General features: G+C 38.9%; 2 protein-coding genes and 1 long non-coding RNA gene across 9 annotated transcripts in view; 1 reads left to right on the top strand and 2 right to left on the bottom strand.

The window, feature by feature from the left end:
* The first annotated feature begins 445 nt into the window (after positions 1-445).
* Positions 446-4,787, top strand: DNAJC19 (DnaJ heat shock protein family (Hsp40) member C19). Its single transcript, XM_074878574.1, has 6 exons — positions 446-564; positions 1,065-1,116; positions 1,386-1,459; positions 1,820-1,896; positions 2,847-2,917; positions 4,239-4,787. The coding sequence occupies exons 1-6, from the start codon at positions 562-564 to the stop codon at positions 4,307-4,309; spliced, it is 348 nt and encodes a 115-aa protein (XP_074734675.1). The 5' UTR covers positions 446-561; the 3' UTR covers positions 4,310-4,787.
* Positions 1,123-5,771, bottom strand: LOC141947443 (uncharacterized). Its single transcript, XR_012630121.1, has 3 exons — positions 5,067-5,771; positions 2,080-2,315; positions 1,123-1,229 (listed from the first exon to the last, which is right to left on the bottom strand). It is a non-coding gene; the product is annotated as an uncharacterized LOC141947443 (long non-coding RNA).
* A 545-nt stretch (positions 5,772-6,316) lies between these two features.
* Positions 6,317-21,202, bottom strand: part of FXR1 (FMR1 autosomal homolog 1) — a 37,548-nt gene continuing 22,662 nt past the window's right edge. For 4 of the 7 annotated variants that reach the window (XM_074878562.1, XM_074878566.1, XM_074878564.1 and 1 more), the window contains 9 exons: positions 19,122-19,200; positions 16,465-16,574; positions 15,427-15,513; positions 14,473-14,680; positions 12,599-12,802; positions 11,695-11,895; positions 10,851-10,931; positions 8,242-8,333; positions 6,317-7,335 (listed from right to left, as the gene is read on the bottom strand). In XM_074878562.1, the coding sequence (XP_074734663.1) occupies positions 7,165-7,335; positions 8,242-8,333; positions 10,851-10,931; positions 11,695-11,895; positions 12,599-12,802; positions 14,473-14,680; positions 15,427-15,513; positions 16,465-16,574; positions 19,122-19,200 (1,233 nt within the window). In that variant the 3' untranslated portion in view covers positions 6,317-7,164. Of the gene's footprint in view, positions 7,336-8,241; positions 11,056-11,694; positions 11,896-12,598; positions 12,803-14,472; positions 14,681-15,426; positions 15,514-16,464; positions 16,575-19,121; positions 19,201-21,202 lie in introns of those variants that run through there. The other 3 variants (XM_074878563.1, XM_074878565.1, XM_074878567.1) reach the window with 3 other exon arrangements.

The following is a 21,202-nucleotide window of genomic DNA, read 5'->3' as shown; positions in this document are numbered from 1 at the left end:
GATCAGGAACAAAATTGCTCATTTACATCAAGAATAGGAAGATCCGCACTATCGTTTCCACAACGCCGCCACGCTGCTCCCCCCGCGGCGGCTGCTGTCCGCGGTCACAGCAGAGCCTCTTCCCGCGTTCGCCCCCGCCCCTCCGCGCCGCCCCGGGCCGGGCTGACCGGGCACCCCGCGGGACCGGCCCCTCCAGCCTCCCCCAGGCCGCGGCCGCGGCCGCGGCGCTTCCTCCCCTCAGGGCAAGGCCCCCGCGCCGCGCGCACCCCGCGCCCACCGAGCTGCTCCCGCCGCGCCCCGCCCCGCGCAGCCAGGTCGCCCGGCCGGCCTGCCCGCCCCTGCCCGCTCTGCCCGCCCCGGCCCCGCCGGGCTCTGCCCCCATCCCGTCCCCGCCTGCCCCGGGGCGGTGTCCGCAGCGCCTTCCCTCCCCGCCCCGCGCCTCTTTACGACAGCCGGTGGGGGCTTTGCGGCCGGCGCGGTGCCGTACGGCGAGCCAGGGCCCGCCGCGAGCTCGGCCCGGCGATCGCCAGGGCGCGGGGCCGGGCGGGGGCCGGGGTGGCCATGGTGAGTGCGCTCGGGGGCTTGGGCCCGGCGGGTCTCGCCGTAGGAGCCGGCGGCCGCTGATGTCTCGGGCGGCAGCTCCCAAGCCCGTCCCCGGGCCGCGGAGCCCGGCTCGCCCTCGGCCCGGCCGTGGAGCCGCGGGGTCCGGTGCCCTGGGCCGCGCGGGGAGGGCGCTGCCCCGCACAGGCCTCGGCCCCGGTGCCTCCGGGGTTAGAGCGGGGCTGCCGAGCTGGGTTCCCCTCGGCCCCCACAGCCGGCGGGTTCCCGCCTGTGCCGGCCGCGCCTGAGCCCCAGCCCCGCCGCCAGCAGCGGCCGCGCTGCTCCCGCTGAGCCCCTGCGGTCCCTCGGAGCGGCGTAGCCGAAGTAAAAATCGTATTCCGACCGCTTTTCCCCTAGTCATGCTGTTCTCAACATACATACTTGTCTGACCCGCTGTAGAGATCGCCGGTTGGGTTTTTTATTTTTCCTTTGGTAAACAAATACTTTATGTCTTTCCTGTGTAGGCCAGTACAATGGTGGCGGTTGGCCTGACCATAGCGGCAGCTGGATTTGCAGGTTTGTAGATGATGGGAGAACACTGAACACCCAGTTGTACCTCTCATTGCCTGCTTCAGTACTGATGAATTTTAAAGTGGTTTCATAGCTGATAGAGGACACTCTTGGAGAGCCTGTATTGAGAAACATGGCTGTAATTAAACAAAAGAACAAAGTTCTTGCTTTTTTATGTCCCCAAAAAGCTAATTCCACAAGTTACTAGTTGCACTGAGTTGCTAAATCTTTATGAAACTTCATACTTAGCCTTGTTCAACACTGATTTCTTAAAGGTCGCTATGCACTAAAAGCTATGAAGCAAATGGAGCCACAAGTAAAACAAGCACTTCAGAATCTACCAAAACCTGTAAGTTTTTATCAGTGGCATCTTTTTATTTTAAAGTTTACTTGGTGAAATAACTACAGACTATTGTCTCCGTATAGCATTTCTGTATTTTCTTACAGTACTAAATATAATTTTGTCAGTAATAACAGAATTAAGCTCAGCAATTCTGGTGTTTGTTGACTATTAGAGGCCTTGTTTTGGCAAGTTAAGTACTCATTTAAATAATGATACTCCCACTGAATTTGTTATTACAAGCACAAAAGAAGCTTCACAGTATTCTTACAGACTAAAAGCTCAGCAGCTACTAAAGCAATAATGAGTTGTTCTAACTAATAACATTAAAAATTAATATTTTTTTAAACCACATGTTTTCTCTTTCAGGCCTTCAGTGGTTATTACAGAGGTGGATTTGAACCCAAAATGACTAAACGAGAAGCAGCTTTAATACTAGGAGTCAGGTAAAAGGAGATTTATTAGAAATGAAAGGTAAAAAGGAGGCTACGATGTTACCTAGCTGCTGGCCTGGTTTGAAAAGGACATCATTCTCAATGCTTGAGACTGTCCTGTGCCCAGCTTCCCCTGGGAATGTTACTGCCAAGTCAGGAAATAGGGAGTGGCCTTTCAGGATTTTCCATACTTACTTTGGATTCTTTGCTGCATGTTAGCTTGCTTAAAGGTAACTCTAGTTGGACTTCCATACATCTGCAAATCCCTACCACATTCAAAAGCCACGTACAGGTCCAGGTAAAGATGCCATTTTCAGGAAGCCTTGGGGTTCACTTGGTGTGGGGAACCTGGTTGTGCTGTTTCCTTGTGGTTCCTGTCACTGCTGGTGAATTTCAGGTAGATGCAGTGTGAAGGTGCTGCAAACCCCTTCCTGCATGTGGAGTAAATTCATCACTTATTCCAGAATATCTTAGATATGAGTATGGTAGCTATCCCTGCCAAAAGCTAAGAAGACTTCAGACCAAATACACAAATTTATCTAATAAGATACAGAATAAGAACCATTTCTGCTTGAAGGCAACTTCCAACTGTGAAGTTTATACAAACTGTTGTTTGTTTTTTAAATAGATCAAGAGCAAATTTCATTTTTTTCCCTCTGGCCTTTAGGAAGTTGTCCCAATAAAAATGTTGCAACATAATTCAGTTTTTTTCAACTGTGTGAATGACCCCCACCATATTAGACTGCTATAGCATGTCTTCTTCCACATACAGTGTTGGAAAAACCTTGGAAACCCTCTCCAGGACTTAAATGCTACATACCAATAACAGGAAAAGAAAAAAACATACATGTAAGCCAAAGAGTTTATGGATAAGATGGAGTTCTAGCTTGTTCTGAGACATCTTTTAAAAATCTGGGGGATTTTAGGAGGTTCCCTTAAGTCAGCTTTTCTCTCTTTTAAAGCCCTACAGCCAACAGAAGTAAAATTAGAGAAGCTCATAGACGGATCATGCTTCTGAATCATCCAGATAAAGGTAAGTAAATTAAGTCACATTGATTAATTAATACATGTTTTTAACACAGATTAATAGAACTGTGTAGGGATGAAGTGACTGTCATATGACTACCTCAGCTACTAAAAAAAAAACCCAGAAAACTCGGGGGAAAAAAATTTTAGGGTGCCTTAATCCTGAGGGTTTTGCAGCATATTTTTGTGTTTGAATGCTCTAAAGTAGACAGATTCAGCAGGTCAGCTTGTTACTTGCTCTATCTTCTGTGTGTATCAGATGGAAATGTGATTAGTTAAAATGAGACTTAATTTTAGATGAAAGCCCAGAGTATATTTGTGCGCTTGTGAGTTTGAGCTGATTTGAATGCGTTGGCAGTTCACCATGAATAGCAAGTATTGAGCCTTCTGCATCTGTTGAAGACACTAAACTATGAAATATTTGGTTTTGGTACTCTGAAGGCTCAGAATCTTGTTATGCTTTAACTTAATTAACTTGAGGCATCTATACCTGTTCTATTCTGTTTACTTCAGTGAGAATAATGTGTTAGTGCTTGGCATTTAACTTTTTAATCCTCACTTAAAAGGTAAAATGGCTGCCTTTAAAGTGACTGTTGAACTTCATTACTTTAATGTACCAAAATCCAAAATAATCCTTGGGATATGCCTTTCCTAGATAATACCTAGCGGAAGTTAACTTCAACATTAACTTTAATGAATATATGCAGAACCTAGAAATAGCTATCCAAACACTGCTGGGAGCATTTCATGTTTTACATGACTGAAGTTAAATTAAGCTTCAAGTAAATAGAGTCATTCTAGTGCTAGTAAATGGTATAATTGCTACAAATACATGCTACAGATCTTTGCACCTCATGGTCAGTTACAATCTCAGTGGATTCGTGCTGTGGATTCTGTTTCAGTATCTTCGCAAGTCATTTGTATGTCATGTTTAAAAACTGAGTTAGTCTACTGGTGCAGCAGCAGTTCCTATGCTGGCCTTGAACTGGGGGGAAAGGTTTATCTGGAGATTCTTAGTTTAATGCTTCTGTATTCACAACAAACCTTATGCTACGTCATTAGTGACCAATTCATTTATGACCAGAGAAAAAACCCACTCCAGTAAACTAAAAGCAACCTAATAGGAATGAGCTGTCTGCACATTTAGCTACTGCAGTGACTGTATGTGTAAACTTACATGGCTTCAGTCATAATGCAGTTTGTTCTTTAACCCGAATAACTTTCAGACCATATTCTTTTTTTTTTTCCCTGTGTACTATGGCATTATAACAACACAGAAAGAAAATACTTCCTTCATCTGATGTGACGTGAGGTTATCTTTCTTCTAGGTGGCTCTCCCTATGTAGCAGCCAAAATCAATGAAGCTAAAGATTTACTGGAAGATCAAGCTAAAAAATGAATGGGAGAGAATCAGAGGGTTTGTCCCTGCAAATTATTATTTTTGATAAATGGCTTAAGTCAGTCTTTGACAATATAAATGAAGCTGGAAATAAAAATCCAGGGAGGTACTTCCCTCCCCACTCACTACTTAATCACTTTTTGGGGAAATGTGAGAGGGAGGAAGGCTTAATGGCTTTTTTTTCATAGCTGTTCTTTATTAAGCAGCAAAATCTACCACTCAAATATTTTCAGTGTAAGAGTAGTAACTTGGTTTGGCCAATGCATGTTACCAGATACAGGTACACTTACATGCTGTTACCCAATTTTTGTTTAAACATAGCTATGTTTAAAGTTCATGCTGCTGTTCTTTCATATGCCAAAGTTAGCATGATGAACCCCTTTGGGGAGGGGGTGGAATCAAGAGGATTTATTTGATGTGAAGAATGGGGACAGGTGTGTAGTTGTCTGACTAAAGAAATAAAGTATAGAAAAATGTAGTCGGTTGTCTTTGCCTTATGAAAAACAACCTTGTTTGAGCTGCTTAAGTGTTACTGATGGGTCTGGCATGGCTCAGATTTTTTAGCAACTTTATGTTTTAATGGATTTTATAGCATTTAATAAACTCCAAATAAGTAAGTAAACTCCAAATAAGTACTGTAGTTTTTATACATTATCTTCCACTACAAAGTCAGTACTCACATAAGGTTTGCATTTATAGTGATTAGGAAACAGGAACTCTTTACATAGAGCATTAAAGATTCCCGAGCTGGATTTACCGTGCTGCATGGAGCCTGACGTACCCCAGGAGCTCTCCTGGTAAGTAGCTGAACTGGGGCCAAAGAGTTCTGTTGTACTCCCAAGAATCTTGCCAGACCTCCTGCAACTACAGCAGAGCTGCTGTACAGCAGATGAGTTAACAGCCATCTGTTTGTGGATAGAGTGGAGTTCAGAGCTTTTGTTTCTCCAGAACCACCAACCCTCTCTGTCAGAGCAGTCCTGGCAGGAGCCTCAGCTGCGGTGTCGCAGCGTGGCTGCAGGCTGGTTCTAGGACACTTAGTAAGGATCACCAGAACAACAGCACGGAGAGTTCCCTGCCTTCAGAGGAGAAATCAAATCAGTAACACAAGCATGAAGTGGAAAACTTAAAAACCTGTAGAGGGGAAGAATGTTGCTTTACTACAGCATTTAGTGAGGTGAAAAAAACAGCTGGAACACCGCCATGCAGCAGTTCCAGAGTGCACATTTCAAGCCATATTAAGAATGTTACTGTACTTAAGTTTTTCCCTGCCAAATACTACTGACTCTTTAAACACAGCTTTTTTCTTCCATTTTTCAAATTTTCTCTACTCAGGGGGCTGCCTGCACTGTTGAGATGTTTGCACACACTTCAGTTTCAAAAATTTAACCGTGTGTGTTCTCCAGGAGGGAACACTGTCAATGAGTGTCAACGCTTAAGTCATATTAAAAACTGCACCTCTCCTTAAATGAAATACATACCCAAATCCAGTTGGTACAAGTCTTCTGTAGCTGTACTGGGTACAGCAGCTGGAGTCACAGGTGGTTCCAAATACTTCTGTCCTTATTCCTGATGAAATTATGCAAGACAATTTTTTTTTTCAAGTCCACACAACTTCAGCACTACCAGTTTGCTCTGACTTCTCCCAACATCTCCTTGCTACGCTGATGTTTATCCACACCTGTCTGTTCTGCTTCATTGCTCTTGCTCATGTGCCTGAAAAGATGGGTTAGTGTGTCACACTTCTAACTTCATCAAAAACATCTGCATTAATTCCTATATATGTTAGTCAAGTTATGTGATTCTCCAAGATAAGTCTGTTTTTAGACTTGTTAACTGATGTTTTACATCATCTCCTTAAAAGAATGGAAAATTAGCATGTTAGGAAACTCTTATGAATAAAAGAGTTAAAGGTTCAAGCTGCCTCCCAAGTTTCAATTGTTAGTGTTAACAGCTTGAAAGCCTTAAAGTCAATAGTAATTTAAATTTCTGATAGAAACAGTCAACAGATGGAAGATCAAAGTTTATTTTCTTTTACTACCAGCATACAAAAAAAACATATTGCACATCAAACAACCAAAACAAAAATAAAAATACTCTACTAAGGACTAACATATGTAGTTTATACAGAATAAACTTTCTGGAAATTGATCTTTTCAGTAGTTCAGGTTATGTCTTAATGGACATGACTAATTCAGCTTAGTGTTAACTAAAGCTATGTTTGATTTTTAAATACTGTACAGTTTAATAAATAAACCAAACAAAGCCTCAATGTAGAACAGTCACTGCCAATGTCACCCAGTATCCCTGCAGATTATGAGAATTTAACAAATGTATTCCAGTGGTCTGCAGATTTTTCCTCTACATACAGCATTTAAAAAACATGTATTAAAACAGACCAGTTTCCAGACTAAACTAATGGAGAAATTACATTTCAGTGCAAAATATTTTAGACTGCATTTCTTTCTAGTATTCCTCAGGTGAAGAAGTGGTTGCATATTATTAAAAATGTAACAAAAGCAGCTAATGCTTTCATAAAGAGTATTATGTTAGGGATCCCCCTCACATCTTTGCCATATTTTGAAAACAAAATAACATTTCCTATAGCCAGCAATTTTGTTTATTTAAATGTTACATATACTATCTCAAGGCACATCTGATGATATATTTATAACACAGTAGGTGTCAAAGTATGTTTAACATATGATTTCTTCAGGATCCCTCCCCTTTCTGTATTCCAAAATGGAGGAACTGAAAGTGCGGTGTCAAGACTGGCGATCCATATTCTATCTTTGGCAAGCTTATACAAGCACTATTTTAAATGTAATGTAAAAGAACTGTAAACTAGGAACTTCAGTTTATGAAACACCATTCAGCACTGCTTCTTCCTGATTATTTCCATCCTCTTGAACAGTAACTTTCTTTTCATCAGGACTGTGCTGTAGTTTAGAAGGCTCATCCCCAGAAGTTGTAGCAGGACCATTCACTGCCTTTTCGGAAGGGCTGTTTTCATCAATCGCATCTTTTGCCTTGCAAAAACAAAACCAGGACAATATTAAAAATTCCATAAAAATATGGAGCGTGAATCTAAGTTTCTCTCTGGCTCACACAGCAGCTATGCAATAGGAAACACCTCTGGTCTGTGTGTGCTAGCAGCCCATCAGTTACAGGATCCTATGACTTTGTCATTTACAGGGTACTTTAGTATCAGACATTTCCAAGGAACTCATGCCAAGGTAACCCCGAGACAGCACACCCCCAGCACACCCGCAATGTTTCACTTCACAATTTCAATTTGTCTAAGCCAATGAAGTAGTTAACTGAAAAGTTGAGTTTTATACCCCTTTCAAAGCCTATAGTAAGATTAGATTTTGTTAATCATACACCAACAGATCCTTTCTTATTTTGCTGAACTCAGACATAACTTGCAGTGGTAAGCTCAATGTTACCTTAGAAGTAAAGGAATTTGGCTTTATGAAGTTCTGAATATTATTATGTATGATGTAATGCCACTCTGATCCTTTAAGGAGAACAGATCTCAAATCCACAACCTTTGTTAACATTAATTCTTTCTAAAATAGTTTGTACAAGGTCACTAAACATGCAACCTAGTATCCTCTATAAATTGTTTTAAGGATTAGTTCTCAAGACTCATCCATGGGTAATTCTCACATTTTACTATGTAATGCTACATTAGTAAGTGTAATATTTTAAAATGTGTAAAGAGTTAATTTGAGCTTTACACCAGTCACTGAAGTCTGCAGTGACAGTGTACAAGTCAGTTCTGTTTACTCTGGGCCATTTTTGCTTTCCATTTATTCTTAAGTCAACCACATTTGTAGTCAAACGAGGGTGATCTAAATGAAGCATTCCTTTGCTATTTTCCTGCAAGCAAAGAGAAAAAAGGAAACATACATTAAAAAAAATATTCTTACCGTTTCTTTCTTGGTTTTGGCTAGTGTCTCCTTTGGAGGGTTTCTCTGTCTACTTTGAGATTCAGCTCGTGATATATAATCAGCTACTGTTACTGTTCAAGGAAAAAGATTACAGTGATGCTCTTATCAGAAGTCTAATTTAGCATTAAGCTTCATATGTCTTTTGTACAAGTTATGCTATAACTGGGAGACATCTCACAAAAGGCCTTCACACTTACAGGTATCAACTACATAGCAAGGATCAATTTGTTTCTGTTAAATACAGTTGTCACTAAAATGGTAACGTGATGATCTGAAGGTGGAATCTTAAATAAAATAGTAATTTTGTTCCAATTGTAAATTTTACAGAAAGTAAGGACTTTCTGTACTGGGTTTGAAGAGATCAGACTGCAGGCTCTTCACAGTACAGACTCTGTCATTGGGGTTTTACTGTCTTGAGTAGTAAAGAATTTCACACAAATAAAATGGAAGTAAATTAAAATACGAAAAGATTTGGGGAGGTTCAGAGTATGGTATAACTTACGATAAAGCGGCATTCAAATCTCTGTTACTTCATGAAGCAACTGGCCAGAGAACTCACCCTGCTCCTGGTATTCAAAATGCAATCCACAGAGTTAACTCTGGCTTGTGGGCGGGTGGATTAGTCGTGGTGTGTGTACAGACACTCGAGGTGGCTCGGTAGGGGCGAGCCCGTGCTCAAAGGCAGGACAGCCGTGTTTGCACTGTTGGGGCTACACTTACTGGATGCTGGCCAGGGGTTTTCTGACCTCTTTTCTTCTTACCACCTCAGCACATGTTCTTGTAGCCTGGCTTTGTCTTATCCTGCCCTCTTGTAACCACACCAACTGAGAGTCAATTCTATCTTTAGAATACATAGTACTATAAATTTAAATATACACTTGCATCTTTGATGAGCTAAAGCACATTAGAGTTGGCAAGCATTATCTATTGAACAGTACGGTCAAATTATATTTAGTATATCATGCATTCAGGTGAACTATTTTTCTGTATTTAAGAATGACTGTGCATGAAACCTAAATCAGAATAGAAAGTACAACACACAAATTTTCTGTTACAGTAACTGGACTCCTTACAGCTGGGTCCTTGCCTAATTGTCAAGACCAAGTGAGTTTCTGCACAAGGAGAATTATTTCTTTAAAATGAGGTTCTGTACCAACTCTTCTAATGTAAAGATGAAGCATGCTTTATGCACACAGTGTAAGACACCGATTCTTAACATTCATACATGTAATAGGAACCCAGAACATGTAGCAATGTAGCTCAAATAATACAACTAAATGACTGAAGTACATTGTTAGCATTTGGGGGGGGGGGGGGGGGGGGGAAGTTCCTTATGTTTTAATTTCACTCACTATACACTTACTAAGTGTTTATGAAGAGATTAAATTATTGGAGCATTTTCCACAAAGACAGTATAACTAACTACCAATGCTCTTACTGTTGTATTTAGAAATATTTATTATGCAAACTGAAAATGGTATGTTGAACAAGGACATCAACAGAAAAAAAAAAGCGAAATCTTGTTTTGTTCTTAGAATACTTAGATTTAAAAGAGAAATACCACAGCTTTTGTAGGAGATGACTAGCATCTCTATGTTGCTGGCCGAAATCAGTTTCTTAGAAGCAAACACTGAAATCCATTTTTACTTTTTCCACCCCTTTATAACTTCTATCGCTGTTACAAAACTAGAATGTTGAGAAGTAATGGGTTACTCTGGGGGTTTGGTTTTTTTTTTTTAGAGGGGGTGGGGTGTTAGGGTTTTTTTTCTTCCCCCAAGTTTTAGTTAGTATAATTCAACAACTGTTTTCTTAATCAAATGTATGAGCACCACAGATCTAAGGAAGAAAAATATGGGTGAAATTTTGAACCTGTCAATCTAGAAGACCTTCTGTTACTACCTTTATGTACAAGCATTTTCTAAATAGGGCATTATATTGAAAATTAACTAGTTCACCTTTAACATTTCAAGTGTTAGTACACACAAAAGAAATGCAACAAGCCACAACAACAAAAAAATTGGAAACATGCAATTTCATTTAAATTCCTCCTCCTCCCCACCCTCAATTTGTGGATGACTTACAAATATTCACAAAAGCCGAGGACCGACAGCAGCAGTTCGATACAAGCGCGGGACTGGCAGATCCCGCGTGAGCTCCCTCACGGAGCTCTGCCAGGGCACCCGCATCCTGCCACTCCAACGCTGCTGCGCAGCCCGCGCTGAAAAGGCCGTGTCACATCCCGTGCAAGCGCACAGATGCAAGTGAGTGCAGACCATGAACCTTCATGTTTGTCTTGATCCCGGGCCACTGAACTCAACAGCGGTTTGGCTATTGACTTCAATGACACCTGGATCAGAAGCATAACTCGTATGTCCAAGCGAGAAGTTAGACATTATAAATTAGTTACATTAGGCAGATTAAGAACTTTTATAAGTTCTCCTAGTAGAAGAAATGTCTTTCATCTTTATCTAGTAGTCTTATTAGTTATTGAGTAACCTTTTTATATTATGCAGCTATATGTAAAACAGCAGACACAACATTCTCTCATGCTTTTGACCTGAGATTACCCACAGCTCCACTCGAATTACCTGGCTGTCTATCTTCTGCCTGACCCCTGAAGCGACGCCTGCGGCTACGATTGCGTCGCTGGGGTTTTTTGTCACTATCATCTGCAATTGCAAAGTTTACCATGAACTATTTCTGATGATAAAATAAATAAGTAAATTCTTCAGCAGTTTCAGCATGGGGCACTTATAATTGCTTCTGTTAAAGAGACGGGCTAAGTAAGACAGGCTGAAAGAAAAACATAATTTTATACTGAAAGCACATACAATAATACAAAAGCTAGATTCTACTTTTTGCTCTTAGCTCATTAAAATGTTTAGGCATATGCTTAATGACCTCAGTTTTGATTTATTAAGTAACCAACCATAGGTCAAATTTTAGCCACATAACCCAACAAAGAAGAGGGTTTTCTCTATATTATTAAGCAACAGATTATATTCTTGTCCCAGTGAGTATCAAGAGAATTTACTGAGGGAAAGTACTTAAGCAGAAGCTGGGTAGAGACAAATTAACAGCGCCTTCAGCAGCTTTCCTACACCGAGACTGAGGTTACCAAGGACAAAACAGAATGCTGATTCAACAGCACTATTTCTATGAAAACAGCAGTACTAATGGGAAACAAGTTACGTCTTTGGTGTCTCCATCAGACAGTTTTTATAAAAAAGGCATATGAAAATACTAGTGGAGCTAAGTAAACAGGAGATTTCATGGCAGAGCCATGTCAGAAGTCTTTCTTTAATAAGACAGCAACCTTAACAGAACAACAATTCATCACTAACAAAAATGAACAAGTGTTTCACTACGCTTACATGGACAACACACTTTTTCTTAGCTTGTTCTGGGACTGTCATCCAACTGTTTACATACCTAAACCATTCTCATTAACAGAAGCTGTATCAGACTCTGTCATTCCATCCATAAGAACAGCATCTTCATCAGTCCTTCGCCGGCGTGACCTCCTGCGGCGGTTACTACTGTGGTGAGATTCACTAGCATCAGTATCCACAGTCTGGTCCGACTCTGTGTTATCAAGCAAGCTGTAAGGATTGCTGTCCGGATCCTTAAGCACTAAACAAACAAAAAATTTCCACCTAAGATACTGTAGTTACATATAATTTGATTTCCAGGCTAACTTACATCTGCGTGTGGAAGTTTCAAAGCAGAAAGCAACCTTACAAAAAGGTGTACTACACAGAACTACAGTATTTATGATTTCATACTGGTTTTGCTCTGGCTCTAATCCAACAGTGTTCTGAGGCACCATGACAGGCACTTGTATTACTTCATCACAAAGGTTTCCAAGGTGACATTTAGAGAACTTTTACTCAAAACTGCTCAATGTGTAAAATACACCTTTCACTTCAGAGCAGCATGGTACTTTTGATACTATTAAAGTGTTATGAATTAGCACAGTCAAATTCTGATAAAACATTAAGACGACTTCCATTCTATGATTTCTTCTCTCATTCTGTACCTCAACATAAGCTTAATTCAGAAGGCAGCCATAGGTAACATGCCAAAGGCTTACAAACTTTGCTAATATCATTATTATGTGTGTGTGGTAGAGGAAGGAGATGAAGATCACTGTGAGCATTAAACAGATGAAAATCTAACAATATAATGTATGACAAGAAACTATCACACAATTCTATTGAAATCCCAACGTATTAAGATTATAATGTAAAAATGGAGTATTTTAAAATACTAATAGGTTATACAGAAAATTTCAAGGAACACAAGCTAAATTCAAAATACATTTGAAACTCAGTACCAGAGCTAATGGATGACTTGCCACCACGAGGTCCACCACGCCCACGACCTCCAGATACACTACGTCCTCGTCCTCCAGGACGTCGTCTATTGTCACGCTGATGTCTGCTTTCTCTGTCATCTTCTCCTGCCAAGGACCAGTCACTAAGTTCATCTTTTCTCTCAGATTCTGTTTCAGAGGGATTAGAGAGCTCAGAGTTTGTACCTTGTACAAGAAGGAAAAGAAAATTGGAAATGAATATGAAATTTGGGATTATATTCTGGTGTCAGATCCTCACAAAAGTCTTACAACCAGCATGGCTGGTTTTTTTAATATATATATGTGTGTGTATATGTCATTTTTACATATATAATGTATAAATATAAAATGAACTTATTAATATATACTTAATATAGAGAGATATAATCTTATATTATATATATACACTCATGTATAAAAAATATGCATATATAAAATATAGATGGAGCGTAAGTTACCTAAGTTTCTAAGATTCTCAATTTAAGATTATAATAATGTGCAAAATAAGGGCTCAAAAATTACAAAAACTGTAATTTATGTACACAGATAAATCAAGGATTAAACAGTATTTCCTCTCTTTGTGTATACACTGCAGGCATTTGGTGCAGTTTCTAGGCAACTTCTCTGAAATTCCCAAGGACAACTTTGCCACCTTATACTGGTGGTTGTTGCTAAGCAACCTCTTCTGGCTGTTGTAATGCTGCTTGAGAAATTTAACTGTTTATATTAAATCGCATCCATAATATTCCACCATCTCTGCACTAACCAAACCCACATAGCTTTTAACTACTTGAAAATCCAACACCTACTATTTGTTTTAAGCATCCAGGAACTCTCCCCACTAACCATTCTGGAATAATGATATTTAGACCCGTGTGGTTCTAACATGCAATTCTCGCCATTTTTTGGGGAAAAAAAAAATAGTACGTTTTCCAAATGAAAGTCTGTGTGTATATAAACAAATTGAACAACTTTCATTACAGTTTAGTCAAATAATTCATTGGGAAATAGTAAAAAAATGTACAAACATTAGCATTATCATCAGAATCAACCTGACCAACATGGCATGATCCTGGAAGCTACAGTCAGTGACAGACTATAAAATCCAAAGAACAACGTGTCTGATCTTGTAACAGAAGTGAGCTACATGTAAGTGATCAAGACTAATTTACTATTTTGAATAAATAGATTATTTTTCTTTGCTGTTTACTGGAGAACCTACGTTTCTTTGTGAAATACATCTACATTCAAAATGCAGACTGTCTCCATTTGGGGAGCTGCTGCTGAATGAAAAGAAGACATGTGCACCTCTAGGGAAACAAACAGCAGCTCCTCGTTAATTTAAAAATGCATCAGAATACCTCACTACATCTTAAACAAATCCAGTTAGATCCTGAGCAAATTAAAAAAAAAACCACAACAGGATTTTGTGCTGTCTCCATTTTATATTATTTTGGTTTACTTCTTGAAATATATTCATAAGATAGCCGTGATCACAGACAAGTGTTTGTTCTCCTAATCAAAACAAATAATGCTAATTCCAGATGATTTTTTTTTAACTTGAGTCTCCTGAAAAGTATCTGTGCCAATTTCTCTTTCCAGTTTTGTATGATGTAACCACTACTGCTGAAGGCCAAGATCTTACCAGTTTGGTTTGCTCATTTTTTCAGTTTAAAACTTAACTTCAACACGAATGTAAATCTAGTTAGGTGTTTTGAGCCATGTAAAAAATAAAATGGCAATTCTAAGTTTTCAACCCTACCTTCACTCAACTATGCTGAACAGAAATCTAGAGACAGTTATGGATTCAAAAATAATCCTGAGGACTTGCTCAACAGATGCTCAAGAAAACTCACCGTAACCAGATGTGTAATTGGGGCCTCTGCGGCCTCTCCCTCTTCCACTGTAGGATCTGGAACCTTGCACTGAGGAGAGGGTGCTCTCATCAGTTGTATAACCCTTTTCTTTTTCAGGAACTCTAGCGGAAGATGGTCTGAAACCCATACCAATCTGACGCAATTGTTCATCAATCTGGAGCCTTTCCAGTCTTAGTTGTTCTACCTCCTACATAAAAGGAAACAAAAAAAAATTGTTGATAAAGAAATGTTCTTTCCCCTCACAAAATGCCATTGTTCATGAAGTCATCTTAAAAACTGGCATTCCCGTAGAAGAGTTACCACCACCTTGAAGGTGGACTGCAAATAACAGAATTCAAATACAAGTTCTGCAATCTCTGAGTTTTGCATGAAATCTAAAACCTTTCTCTTAAATCACCATGCTGAAAGATTTTTGTAAGACTTATTATTTTTCTTAACTACACTTCACCACACATTTTCTAGTCAAATTTAAAAAAAGCAAACTGATAAAGTAACGATTCATTATTTTTGTTAAGTCAACACAACTCCATGCAAAGCCAACTAATCTAAATGGGCAACTGTTCCAATACTACATAGTATTAGTGAGTTACTATTAGAAATTCTATCCTACCCGAACAGAGCATTAACCTCAGGACAACAGAACACTAACAGAGAAAAAAACAATTGCCAATTATCTTCCCAAACACCTCTTAAACCAGTGTTATTTACAGTCCAATCCTTTCAAGACTGACAGTTCTAAGTAACCATGATAATGCATTCAAAGGCCTCCGTAACACCTATGGGCAAGGGGTGGGTTCAAGGCACCAAACCTTAAACCCCAATATACAGAGAAACAGTTTATCAACTGCAAATTCCCCCGAAGCTGTTACTCAAAAATTCTGTTACTTCAACCAAAGTTTCCTGCACAGATTCTTTCTTCTGAAATACACTTACCTTTAGATATGCGATGTGGTATTCTAAAAGAACTTGGACATTTCCAATGCTTTCTTTAGTACCAACAAATACAAATGGTACCATTCCCTATAGAAACAAAATGTCAAGTTTTATTTTCAAGAAGAACATTATAAAGAAAACAACACTTTCTGTTAAAATTATTAAAAAAAACCTTTGTGAGTTACAAAAGTGAGATAAACAAGCAAAGATAGTAACCCTCGGGCTGCAAATATCCACTAGAAATGTCTCAGACTAGGGTGAGGGTAGGGGCTTATATGTTAAGGACTTAAGACTGTCCAGCTTTCCCAAAAAGCTATTCTGGCAGTTGAGGTAACTTGACATACAGCGTTTATATTCCCCCTCCCACCCCCCAACCACCACTGCTGTGTGTGTTTATCACAGCAGGTGTGTAGAAGCATCCATAGTTTACTAAGAAGTGGTTAATTAAACTAACTTTACAAGATGAAGCGCCTTTAGAAGTTTTTATCTTATGTTCTCATATATTTAAACTATGTGAACACTATCAACCCCAAATTAGTTATGCAGCTAAAATACATATTAAAAAAAGATTTAAAAAAGTCTCGCTTCAGCAGCAAAAAACCTTTCCTGAATTGTTTCATATAGAATTTACTGCAAGATGCCAGTCTGAAAACACACTTTAAAATTGCTGTTTATCCACAGAATAGTTATAAAAGTGGCTTCATTAAATAGTACACAAGCATATACCCTAGAAAACTACTCTAATCACAAAAACATGGTGTCTGTAACACAGACATCACCACCGCTATTACAGGTTGGCCATGAAAAAAAGGGTGCATAGGCCACGAAGGCTGTTATTTATAAACTGCACAATGACGCAGAGATGAAACAGCAATCCCATTCTGATGCCGTAAGGTAGCACTTTAACTCATTTGAGTCACGTCCCAGAAATTCTCACTTTCTGCATATATTTTCCTACATATTCTTTGTTAAAAGGCTCAGCATGACTGGTTTTGAAAATAAAAACCTAATCATAGGAAGAAGGAATAAGGTACTTACATCTTCACGGGGCAGTTTATTTTCATTATCTCCTTCAATTCTCACCCTGACGACTCCAGACTTGTCTACAATCTCCTGAATCACTTTTCCATTTTTTCCAATAACTTTTCCTTCAGAGGGCAAGAATGGTTAATTTTGCACCCATGTGCAAAATATCTTAACGGGTTTCTTGATACTTTAAGTTATGTATAACATAATTGTAACAACCACCTAACTCTTCTTTACCATTCACTTTGTTTCAAAGTTTTCTCCTAATACAGAGAGGTTCAAAAAACCCCAAAGAAACTCCACACTGTGCCAGAAGAAAGAGGCGAAAACTTCCAAAATTAAGTGTTTTTATATATATCTCTTTCTGCATAGAATGACAAGCATTGATGAAGATCACCACTACACACAAGTTTAAAATAGAACTAGACTAAGAATAAAATGGCTCAAAAGTTTTGCAAATGCCTATTTTAAATGTATGTATCAAAATTATTTGCACCCCTTGACTCCACACGTACCCTCAATCAATTTTTCCTGACGTTTTGACAGGCATATATATCTGTTGGAAGCCTCTTAAAAAAGTAAAAAACTCATAATTGGTTTTCGAAATCTAATTCTACCTTTACAACAAACATGAGTACTACCCACACTACCTTTAAAATACTTGTTTTGAAATGTGCGGTTTCTAAACCAAAACGTTCTTCAGAACTTGTATGTTTACATCTCAGGAGAGTGACTCCTTTGCTCCCTTACTAAAAGATTTTAGCTCTTCCTTAAACTAATGTTATGCAGAAAAATGTCTTCATTCAAGCTACAGATATCTGGCCCTCAAAAACATTAATGTTTAAATTATGAGTGAAGGAAGGTAGAACCTCTGCAAAAACGGTGTAACAGCCGAAAGCATGTGACAGAATGCTCCGTAAGGAACATTCTTTACGGCAGATGTCAACATTATACAAAGTAAAGTGCAAATAGCATTAAAAATTGCTTCCTTCCCTCAACAATTCAAATAGCTCAGCAGGTTTTTATTTACCTTTTTGTCTTAAAAAGACATGTTACAGCTAATCATTCTGTATGCCTACAATTTCATTTTGCACAGTGACCCTGTTACTAATACTGAAAAACCACACTCATTATAGTGTTAAACATTTTTCTATGGATAATGGTTAGCCAGTATTTGGGAAAAAGTCCTCAGTCCCAAGAAGCTTCAGTAGCTGAAACTGGCAATTCAGCAGATGGCACTCTTCGTTCTTGGTACAGAAAGAAATGCCTTGGGGATAGTGCGGTATCTTCAGTCTGAGTCATTAACGATCACTACACTTCTTTTAACTTGGGCATCTTCACAAAGTATAGCTAAATATATGTCTGCTTACATATATTACCATGGGTGATTTGGGCAAGATGTCTGCCTTTGTCATAAACTGGTACTGTAATTGTGTAAAGGTAGCATTTTCAGTTAAACACAGTACTACAACTAGTGCCATGATTCTTATATCAGTATGTTCACCTTAGTGAATGCTATCTAAAACCCTCAAAAACTCAATTTGCTTAATATTAGATTTAGCAAAGTTCAACTAGCTTTGCTGAATAACATTACAGAAAAAAATGTGTTCAGGTACAAACAACTAATTTGCTGAATGTTAAAACAAATTTTAACATCAGGTACATGAGAGAATCATCAAGTTGCATCAAATACATAATTTGCAGAGGTCCTATAAAAAACCCCCAAACACTATACCTTAACTTGCTCAAGTCATAAAACCTTGAAAGTCTTTAAATTTTTAGGAGTTTGCACATGAATTATTTAAATTACGTTGTCTATAATATGCAAGCTCTAAGCCCAAAACCACAGGAGGTTAAAATACAGCTTTTAACTTCTCCTTTGGATAATCCAAACTGCTGTTGAATCAGGTACAACACCTGCACTCTGGATACTCCCTTCACGCCTGCGTTGCCTGTGGGCTGGTAAGGTAGAGCAGGAAGCTGCCAGACTCACGAGCACAAGCAGCAGGACACGAGGAGTTGAACGAGGGACTGGACTAGGGAAAGATGTGTTTTTCTCTTGAAGGGGAATAAGATTAACCTCACCTTTAGGTATCTTATGATACAGCAACTACCATGATGTGCATTTACAAGTTTTGGGAAGCTACACCTTCATAAAGCTGAAACATGGAAAAATGCCCATTTCTAGCCCGAGGATGAGACTGACAAGCACTGCTGGTTTATAGAGCAGCTCAACACCATCCAGCCACCAACTCTAACTAACCTGAACCCAGGAGGGAGCAGTAACATGAGAATTGTCTTGTGTCATTCTTGCAAGTCAAGTGTAGTACTTCCATATTAAATTCTGGAATTTAGTTTAAGCATTTCTAAGCAGTCAATTTAGCAAATAATTTTTCTACTAGAATCTGAACTTCAAATATTACCATTAAATTAGATAGTACAAGTCCATAATCAAACCATTTTAAGTGTTAAAATCCTGACAAAGTATTATTCAACAATAATATATGTAATTTCTTATTAATTCCATGGTACCTATAGTTTAAAAAGATTAATCACTTTCTACTTAAATGGAGAAATCAAATAACATACTGGCATCTAAATCTTCTTTGCAGAGTCATTGCTGATTAGGGTCCCTTTCCCCAAGTTTAAGTTTTAGCAGTATTACATACCAACAAGATTTCTGGGAACTTGAATAAAATCCTCCACAAATTCCAAGTAACTTCTAGCCTTTTTTACCGCATCAGCAGTCTGGAAATGAATTTTTAAAAAAAAATGTAATGTGAATGTCGTATGTTAAAAATAAAACCATGTAGCAACAGCTGCAAGTCTTCCAAACATCAAACTTATTTCCAAAGAAAGCAACAGAGACAAGACTAATCTAGTTTTGAATTGAGTAAAATGCCCAGAGACAAAATTCAGTAGCAAAGCAAAGCATCAGTAATGAATAAACCAACTTCTCCCATGTTATTTCAAGACACTTCCAAATATTATCTGCAACTTATCATGAGCAAACCCCAGACATAAAATATCTTACAGATATATCTTGAAGCAGTTTCTGGGAGACATTAATTGGGAAAACACATCTAGTTATATTAATTTTCTCCAAAATCAAGACAAGATTTTCAAGTCTAGAGTCCATTTATAAAAAATTCAATACAATTATCACAAAGATTCCATACTAACTCAAAACAAATTTTTAAGAGGTCCTACCAGCATTCATAGAAACTTCATCTTACAAGAATACTACATTAACAGAAACTTTGGATCATATACCTCATTTCACCTGATTTCTCAGTGAATGATTAGATGGGCAAACCATAAAACTATAGTTTACTCTCTGCATTTTCCTTTAACTGGAAGCATCCAGTTTTTCTCAACAGAAACTGTGCTACCATTGATACTGTCAGCAATATAAATTTGATTTTGCAATTTTTAATGTCATTAACATGTAATACACCATTACATTTCCCAGAGGGCCATGTGTGGAAAAATGGGGAAGGAGAAAATGAATTTTAAACTCCTGATAAAGCTAAGACATTTCCAAGGTTGAAGGATAATCTCTCCACAGAACTTTACAGGCTCACTCTAAGCAGTGACTGGCTTTACAGCCTTTTCCATAAGAAAGGTGTACTGATTTTTCAGAACAGCCTAAATAAAACAGCCGTTAGAAGTTTTCTCCTCTATGAAGCTTCTGTTCTCTTAGTATTTGAGAAAACACAGAGAAAACAACAAAATCAGTCACAGAACCTTTTTTGTAACAGATAGACCCATTTTGCATATAAGTCTTAATACCAAGTACTGTTTGCAAACAGACATTAATCCTCAGTGCATAAACGCTGCCAAAAGTGACATAACTCCTCCAGGTGTGTGCACACTCAGAAGGCTTGCCCACCCCACGATCCACTTGTATCTTCAGGAAAGGGACTCGCTGCAGAAAGGCCGGAGGCTCTGTTCAGCGCACAGTGCTCTACAGGAGAATTCAGCAGCGGTCAGGCAAAGGGAGGATTCAGAGCAACGGCACTGCAGGAAGGTATAGGAGTGTACACAGAGAGCACACCAAGCCTGTTTAGAACTGGCTACAGGTAGGAAGTTCTCTGTTTTCTCTACAGAAATTCTTCTACTTCTGTTCCTCTCCTGTCTTATGCTTGACAGGAAACTAAGCCCGAATACCTAGCACCTTCAGGCAAACTCTCTCCTGTAACAGCAGGCAAATTACACTAATGCAACCTGAACTCTACAGTGATCACTAAAATGGTGTACTGCACTAATGAATCTGCCCTAACCATACCACCTCTACGTTGCAAGAATGCAGGTTTCTAGCCACAGTTCATCTACAGTGTTTTCCAAGACAGGACAGCGTCATTGGTTAGTGGGGAGAACTCCTATAAATGCTCTCTTATAGCTTTATTATTAAATGACAGAAATTAACCGACAGTTAATTGAGGCTATACAGATGCTGAAAGAAGAAACAAAGCTTCAAATTCGCAACAGCAAAAGTGTCGAATTAAGGAATGAGTATCAGCATCTAGTCAGTAACAACAGCTTTTGAGCAGTTTTCATTTTACACTAGTATCTCAGCCCTTTCATCTGTCATTTTTTAGGCAACACATGGATAAGAGTACCACCAGCTCCTGCATCTTTCAATCAAATTGGGAAGTACTAGAAGAACAAAAAAGCTGTAAATCTTTACTTCTGGCAGAGGTCAAAATGATAGCAAGAGAAACATGGGTGAATTGGCTTTCACAATAAT

Source organism: Strix uralensis, chromosome 9 (assembly GCF_047716275.1).
Source record: "Strix uralensis isolate ZFMK-TIS-50842 chromosome 9, bStrUra1, whole genome shotgun sequence".
In the NCBI taxonomy this organism is placed as follows: Eukaryota; Metazoa; Chordata; class Aves; order Strigiformes; family Strigidae; genus Strix; species Strix uralensis.
This window is presented reverse-complemented; position numbering and strand designations above follow the sequence as displayed.